At 54.4% G+C, this 8,419-nt stretch overlaps 1 protein-coding gene across 1 annotated transcript; it reads right to left on the minus strand.

The window, feature by feature from the left end:
- Positions 1–2,259: 2,259 nt before the first annotated feature.
- C2CD4C (C2 calcium dependent domain containing 4C) lies at positions 2,260–8,160 on the minus strand. Its single transcript, XM_021009120.2, has 2 exons — positions 8,003–8,160; positions 2,260–6,369 (listed from the first exon to the last, which is right to left on the minus strand). The coding sequence occupies exon 2, from the start codon at positions 6,319–6,321 to the stop codon at positions 5,017–5,019; it is 1,305 nt and encodes a 434-aa protein (XP_020864779.1). The 5' UTR covers positions 6,322–6,369; positions 8,003–8,160; the 3' UTR covers positions 2,260–5,016.
- Positions 8,161–8,419: the final 259 nt, after the last annotated feature.

Below are 8,419 nucleotides of genomic sequence, written 5' to 3' on the forward strand. Positions count from 1 at the left end.
CCCTGGATGTTCTAAAAGGCAAAGGAATGAACCCAGAGGTTCAAACCCTGAGGATCTCAAAATGGCAGAGGGAAAAGCTGGTGGGCAGCCATTTTGAATTGTTGGACCATCATACTTATGGGCCTCATCTTCTGCCCTACTCCCCAACCTCTCCCAAGATCTTCAATCTCTGGCCTTGTCTGGGAGTATATTAACAGTGGCAGAATTGACGTACACCTGGTCAAATACACAGACACACCAGGAAATGCAATCATGGCTGGTCAGGGGAAGAGGCGAGAAGTTGCCCTGTTGCCTAGCAACACATCCTGGCATCTGATAGGAAGACTGTGGTTCGTGGCTCCTGTATATTATCTGTCCTGGAAAAAGGAAGAAGAAGGGGCTGTTTGTTTTCCCTCCCTGATGAAAAAAGCCAGAATTTAGGACCTGGGAGAATTCCACATCTAGCACTGAAGGAAGCTATCCCCTAGTCCCTGTCCTCAGGGAGTCCCTCATCTAAGGGGTAGACTTACCCTCAGGGAACTTTCCATCTCAGGAAGGGAAACACAGCTTCTGAACTCCAGAAGTTGCCTGAGATACCACCTCTGACCTCAGGTAGCCCCTGGTCTGAGGTGGGAAACTTGGAACCTGCCCTTAGTGAATTTCCAGTCTTCATAACCTATCACCCTAGGGTCAAAGTCTGGGAAGGCGGTGGGTGAGGAAGGGATCAGGAACGGGATCACCTGGAGTCCTCAGAGCTGTTAAAATAATGAACAGGAGACAGCAGCGATGGATGGATAGAATTCCAGGACTGGCAGCCAGAAGGCTTGGTTTCTAAGCCCCTGTTCTACAACTGATTGTGAGGCATCTGGGCCCTCTCTGGGTCTGTTTCCCCCATCCATGAAGAGAAAGGGTTGAACTCCACTGCTGCTGTGATGTTTGACCCTCTGTGGTCAGTGCCTCCGACATAATCGGCCTCAAGGGGCTTTCCCCATCTGCCCCTCAGTGGAGGAGGTCGCCTTTGGTAACTTCCGAGATGCTTCAGCTACTGGCATTCTTCCCATCTGGGATCAGGGAGGGAGTCAAGTGCTTTGAAGATGAAAGCTGGGAAAGCTAGTAGGTAGAAACCAAATCTCACCAGTCTTTCCAGAACATGGTGGAACTTTGGCCTCTGACCCACCCTACCACTGACTGGTACTTTAAGCCTCCAAACTTCCCTGGCAAATGACCATTCTTTTCTCTAACTCCAGCTCCTGAGGATGGGGAGGGGCTTAGAGAAGAGGTGCCAAAGCTGGAGGAAGGTGAAGGATGCAGGAGGGAGGGTGCCTCAGGAGCTAGAATTCTCATGTTTGTTCCCAGAATCTTCTGAGGCTGGACGGGTTGCAGACACATCTTCCTGTGACCCAGGGAAGGCTGGGGATGGGGGAGTGGTTGGTGGGCCAGGAGACTCTCAGGGGCAGCTTGCCAATATTTCCTCTGAGCTGGGTCCTTGGGATCTGAGAAGCATTCACCTCAGCTCGGCTCATTGAAATCTGTGCCTTCCTTAAAGATTCAGCTCAAACTCCTCCTTCTCCATGAAGCCTTCCCTGGCTCCCAACCCCACTCCAAGCCTGCTGGTGACCTCCCTCCCCAAACTACCTTGTACTCACTCATTTGGTGTGTATGTATTGCTCTATCCATATCTCATTGCTTCTGTTAGACCACAAGCTGTTTGAGAGAAGGGACTTTTTGTTTTTCCTTTGTGTTCCCTTAGTAAGCAGCATAGAGTGGGCCGTGCAGGCCCCACCCTGTTTCTTGACCACTCTCTGATCAGCCTCTGTACAGAATCTGCAGTACATCCCAGTGGGTAGAGGGATGACCTGACAGCTTAGATAATTTGGCTGGAGGGGGAGAAACCTGACCAGCCTTCAGGCAACCCTCGGGTGTGACATGTAAAGATCCTCCAACGCAGCTCCAGAAGATCCAATCTTCCAAGACAGCCATGGAGTCCATGGCCCTTCCTAGAAGCCAGGGTCAGAACCCCATGCAGGCAGGCCCTCATTTTCCTTGGATAACAAATGAAAGGTTTGGTCTGTTAAGAGCCCTTCCAGCTCTGACAGTCTGAGTACTAAGGTCCCTTTCTGCTTTGATTCTCAGAGAGTCTGAGAAGATGAACAGTGTGAGAAAAGGGGATGATGATGGAGGGGGGGAGGGGAGAAGGATCCCAGATCCAATACATCCCTCCCTCCTGGCTCAGGGAAACAGCCACAGCAATCCAGTTGTTTTGGAAATATCTTTATTGCACTAAAAACGCATTTATAAACACACATACACACACACTCATAGGCGGGCAAATAGGGTTCACTTTAAAAGTTATTAGGAAAGTCGAAACACCAAAACAGAACTGCAAGAGATAAAGAGGGTCGAGATGTTTTTTGCCCACTTGGCAGGTGCCAGCAGAAGACAGGCTCATTGAGGAGTGGAGGGGGTGGAAGGAACCTAGAGACCCAGGGTCTCCACTGGGATGAGGAGGTGTTGATTTCCAAGCACCGGCAGGGTCAGGCAAGGCACCCTTTGAGCGCCCATTTTTACCAACTTCTCTGTTTGGGGAATGGAGTAAAGGAATGGATCCCCTGGAGGCGCTAAGCTCAGACCTTCTGTTCAGATTTTTCACCCTGGCCTCAGTCCTCCCCACATCCCCAGCCACTGGAAGGATTAGGTCAGTTACTAATCCCAATCACACAACAGGTGGCCCTGGACCAAGAGTCAGGAAGCCCAGGCTCTCCTCTGCTGCCAGAATCACCATGCGTATCTTTGGCAAATCACTTTGCCCCTTTTGGCCTCAGTTTCCCTATCACTAAAATGATCTGGCTAGAGTCAATGGTCAGATTCCTTCTGGCTCAGGTGCCCTAAGCTTTTCCCCAGCCAGGAAATGGAGGCAGAGGCCAATTGTGGAGGAGATGGATTGGCCAGTCTTGCCCATCAAGTAAGGAGCAATGGTTTGCTAGTCCTCATCCCCAGCCCATGGAGTCCGGGTGAAAGGGATGCCTTGCGCTCAGGCCCCAGTGGAGAGCTCTGGGGATTGTTGGCCAGCCATCCAAATGGGGTGCCAAAAAGGAGTGCCAGGTCCCCATCCCAGAACGGGACTTGAATTATGTTGGCAACCATCCCACGCTGCCTCCAGTCTTTGACTGAGCTGGGAATTCCCTCTGCCTGCCCTCAGGGACCAGCCAAGACTTCCTAAAGGTGACAGAACTACCAAAAAAAAAATTAAAAAAACATGAAGAATCACTGTACCCACTCGGACTGTATCCAAAACACATTTACACACGCAGAATAAAACACGGGTATATGTCAATCACTCTCCAAGTATAAATAGCTGCGCACAGCAAGGCCTATGGCTGCCATCTGCTGTGTCCAAGAGGATGGGGAGCCAAGCATGGGCCCTAGAAGCCAGGCACAGTCGGGGGCCCCATGGCACTCTCTCAGGCAGAAGCCAGGATTCATGCAGGGAGACAAGGGACAGAGGATACTGATAGCATGGAGTAGGAAATAATAGGAGGGGAGGAGGCTGGCCAGGAGTGCCTGGGACTGAAAGGCTCCCTGGCTGGGGGGCAGAGGGTTTAAATACTGACAAAGCACCCCTCTGGCCAAAAGAGGAGAGGGAGGGCAGACTGTCAAGAGTGGGGGTATTGGAGCAGAAACAGGCAGACATGCTGGTTGTCTCCATCCCCCAGGGGATGAGGTGGAAACAATCCTGTAATCTTTTCTTTCCAGGGCTTTTTCCAGGCTGAGCTCAGCACTAGAGTGTGCTGGAGTGAGAGCAGCCCCCTCTAGAACCCAGTGTTCTGGCCCTGAGCCTGACACTCTCTTCTTGTGTGACCTCAGGAGACTCATTCTCTTTGAGCTGCAGTTTCATCATCTGTAGAACCAAGGGAGTTGGACTAGATTGTCCCACTAATTCTAAGACTTCTCTTGGCTCTAGAACCCCACCTTTGCTTTTGATCATTCCCAGAGGTCATCCCTTTAATCATTATCCCCTAGGGCAGGGAGTAGAGCCATGATTGGCTTCGGGAGATGGCAGTCTTCCCACCCGATTTGGAGTAGTCAGCTGGGTGCTCCTGGGAAAGCAGAGTCGGGGGCAAGCAGGAGCCAGGCCCTCGACAGCCCTTGAAAGAATCTCATCCCCTGCCCTTTGAGGTTGACTCTTCCTATACAGCCCCAAGGACCTTCCATTAGCCCCCTAGCCCCCTGGAAGTTCCCCAGACCCCTTCCTCCCTGACTTGGTTCCCCAAATTCCAGCAAATCTTCATCAAGCCAGTTTAGAACTATGCAGAAAGGGAATGTGGGAGGAAGGTACAGTCTTAGGATTATAGAGGAGGGCAGAGGAATGAGAGGTTACCCCCTCTTCTCCCCACTGGGAACAGCCCAGTCTTTTTCTTGCCTGCTTGTGTCCTCCCCATATATCAACAAGTCTCCTTCCCCAGCTAGAGGGAGGCGAGACCCCTGGACCAGAAGATCCAGGTCATGGGATTCAGATCTGGAGCAGATCTTGGAAATTATCTAGTCCAACATTTTCATTTTACAGAGGAGTAAACCGAGGCCAGAGAGAAGAGACTTGCTCAAGGTCTCCTAGTGAGCAAGTGGCAAAGCTGGGATCTGAGGCCAAACTATCCTGACGCCAAATCCAGGGCTCTCACCACTGCTAGTGTTGTCGTCTCAGCCCCCTCCCTCCTCCCACCCCCACTAGTGAAAATGACACTCTGGTTTCTTGTAGTGACCTGGGACTGAAGCACAGCCAGGTGTCTGGGTGTGAGCCAGGGCCCCATGTGAGGGCCATTTTTGTCCCTCACTCCTAATCCCTCCTGGGACCCCTCACCCTGGGCATGCCACCTCTCAGTGCTGTGGGTTTGGAGTTTCCCCACATTCCCTGGGTGGCAGGTGGGGCAGGTGGGGCAGAAATGTGGAAGGAACCGAGAGGAGCACCTAGGGCAGGAATGGGTCAGAGAGGGGTTCCCCACCCCCTCCTCTGCGATGGGGGGGCCGGGCTGGGGAGAGCCTTCACAAGAAAGGCAGCAGGGCCGTGAGGGGCACCTCCTTCTCACCCAGCAGGGTATCCCTCTTTAGACTGCCTCCCTTGTTCACTACTTTGAGCTTGAGAGCCAGCTTGCGGGCACTAGAGGGGCACAGACCATCAAAGAAAAAGTCCTCATTGAAGATGGGGTGCCAGGTGTTCTTGATGATGGTGCTTCGCTGCTTCTGTAGCTTCCCGGGCGTCAGACAGAGGCCCACACAGCAATTGATGCTGCGAGTATCGAAGAGACGGTCATAGAGACCCTCGGCGGCTAGCAGCCTTACCCGGAGGCGGGCCTGGGCCGGGTCATACTCGGCTGCCAGGCGAAGGCTCCCTCGTTTACCCAGGCGCACCGTGTGCTCACCCCGAGGGGTTGGGGCAGTCTCACTGCTGGCCTCTGAGCCTGTTGGGGTAGCACGGCGGGCACGGCGGCGGGCACTGGGGCTGACGTCAGCAGAGCTGTCATCTGTGGACAAGGAGCTGTGGCGACCCACAGAGTGCCTCAGCTGGCTCACCTTGGCCTGCCCATCCTGGGCAAAAACCTTGAGTAGAGACACAGAGCGTGAAAGCAGGGGCGACCCAAAGGGGGACGACTCAGCCGAAGATCCTGTGTCGCTCTCACCTCCACTGAAGTATCGGTAGGGGCTCATCAGGGCCTCGGCCCGGGAGGTGCCCTCACCATTGGCCTTGGCTCCGGCTCTCCGAAGGGCGCCAGGGGATCCAGCCTGGGCCAGGCCAGTGTGCTCGCTGTGGAACAGTGATTCCTTGCGTCGGGTGTGGGGGCTCTCCATCAGAGTGGCAAACCCGTAGGATGTCTGGGCCTTGGGTACATAGGGCAAGGACATGGCAGTTTGGGACTGGGGATCGGCATTGGTGGCCACAGCCTCCTCCTCTTCCTCCGGCCGCCAGTCCTCAGCAGTCTCAATCTGGATCACGTGTCGGCTGGCTGCCTTCAACAGGTTCTTACTCTCAGCTGCTAGCTTGGCCGGCAAACGGGGGCTTCGCTGGGCCTTTCGGGCCCCGCTGCTGCCAGAGGCCAAGTTCTGTTCAGAGGTTGATGATCCTAAGTGTGGGGAGCTGGAGCCTGAGCCCGAACCCGTGGCTGCTCCCTCCACCTCCCCGGGCCCTGAGGTAAGCTTTGGAGGAATGAAGAAATCAGGGATCTTATCTGGGGTGAGCACATTGCTGTAGAGGGGCCCCTTGGAGGACCGGTCCCCATCTGCCCCCCGCGAGGCACCGTTCTCCCCAGACCCTCTCAGCCGATCCAACAGCCACATGTTGGTTTTCTTCATGGGGATGGCACTGGGGGCGATGGAGACAGGTGGCAGCACCAGAAATTGCTGTAAGACCAGACAAATAGAGGCCAGAGAAGTCAGGATGGGAGCAGGCGCAGCACAGGGAACACAGATCAAGAGTACCTAGAGTAGTAACATAGTAGGAGTGCGCTGAACTTGGACTCAGGCAGATCTGGGTGGTTCAAATCCTGCTTCTGACACTTCCTACTTGTGGGACTCTGGGTAAGTCACTTAATGGCTCTAAACCTCCCCATCTTCATCTATAAAACAGGGATGATAAACTGGGTTGTACCGAAGGTCCTTTCCAGCTCTGAATCTATAATCTCATCACTACCTTCTGAATCAGGAAGGGACTAGGAGGCTGTCAGACAACTTGGCAGCACCCAGACCTTGCCCTTCCTTCCCTGTGTACATGGCCACTTGAAGATCTCTCTTCTCCTGCCTTCTCTCCTGGCATCCATTCCCAAGGGTTCATTTCCTGCCTTGGTATCATAGGATCCCCGGCCACAAGAGGCTGTCTCCCCTGCACACACACACACACACACACACACACACACACACACACACACACACACAGAGCAGGAGAAACACTTGACTTTGGGCATCCTCAGGCACCCCAAGGGTTGGGAGATACTGATGGGAGGAGGAAGAGATAAGAAGATAAAGAAACCATGGCCCTGGACTCCAGGTCTATCTTCTAGGAGGTTTGACAAATCCAGAAGACTGCTTCCTAGGGAGAGAGATGAGAAGTTCCTTCCCCTGCTAAACCAGGGATTTTCCAGGCACTATGTGCTCACATAATTGGGAAAGGCATTCAGAGGCTTATGGGGTACTCCACTCTGTGGCCAGAGGATAGGGCAGGTCTTGGGACAACACTGTGGCTGTTCTGGGATCTCAAAGCATTGAATTCACATCCTTAAAGTTCTTTGGGCCTAAACAGTCTATACTCGGGGAAGGAGAACAATATCCCTGCTCTGCCCCTCTCCTAGGCTGGGATCTCAAAGCACACCTTTAATGCTATAAGCTCAAAACCCTGTGGAAGGGACCTGAGGGCTCCTTGCATCCCGGATCTGGGTTGGACGGGTACTAAGGACCCTTTGGGTTTGCCCTCCAAGCTCGGGGCACCCTTCTGTGCTAGGATCTCCAAGCACTCCTTCAGTGCTATACATTTACATCCCTAGGTACCCAGGTAATGGGGACGACAGTTGCTACTCTGGGCTCCCTGCTGAGTTGGGATCTCAAAGCACTCCTTTAGGGCTATAAGCACATATCCCAAGGGATGAGGGCCCTTGGGGTCCGTCTCTGCGACAAAGGAATGAGAAAGACCCTTGCAGGGCATACTGTTCCTGCTCCCTGCATGGTACTTGCGGGGATCTCAAAGCACTCCTCTGGGTCTATAATCCAGGCTCACTACGGGGAGAAGGGCTGGGAGGGGCTAGCAAAGGAGCCGGGGAGAGCCCAGGCCCTGTCCTTCTTACACACTATCCTCCCTCCCCCCACCCAGGGTAAGTTTCCACCTGTAGCTCCCTCCCTTTTTCTGGTCCCGGAAGATGGGGGATCCAGCTGTCCTATCGCACCTGCTTCTGGCCTCCCGAATGGAGCAGAGGAAAGACTCGGGGTGCAGAGCACAGGAAGATGGGGACCCCCCCAGACCCCTGTGGAGTCGACACCTGCCTACCTGCTCAGAAGGAGAGGGATGTCCCGGACCGGCAAGGACCGAGGACGCAGGGAGAAAACGAAGGAAAGATACACGGCTCCCGAACTGGCACTGGGCTGGCGACCGCACTTGCAGTGGCTTATATACTGGAGGCGGCGGCAGCAGCGCAGTCGGACTCATTCACCGCGGCCGCAGGAAGCCGCCCAGCCCGGCCGCCGCCGCCGTAATACTCCGAGTAGCGCCGCCACTGGATTCCCCCCCCCAACCCCGGGCTCCTACCCCCACCTAAGCCCAGAAGTCTCCTGCACGGACATAAAGTGGGGGCAAGAATGGAGAAGTGGCTCAAGACTTCTGCCCCACCCCCAAATTCACGGTAGGACCCCCAGAAGGAGCCTTGCGAGGACAGAGAGCCGGTGGGGGCGGTGGGCTAGGAACTGA

Source organism: Phascolarctos cinereus, unplaced genomic scaffold, assembly GCF_003287225.1.
Source record: "Phascolarctos cinereus isolate Bilbo 61053 unplaced genomic scaffold, phaCin_HiC Scaffold_4;HRSCAF=312, whole genome shotgun sequence".
Lineage (NCBI taxonomy): Eukaryota > Metazoa > Chordata > Mammalia > Diprotodontia > Phascolarctidae > Phascolarctos > Phascolarctos cinereus.

Coding starts and splice junctions, on each gene's coding strand:
- C2CD4C (XM_021009120.2), bottom strand. CDS start 6,321: ATGAAGAAAACCAACATGTGGCTGTTGGATCGGCTGAGAGGGTCTGGG.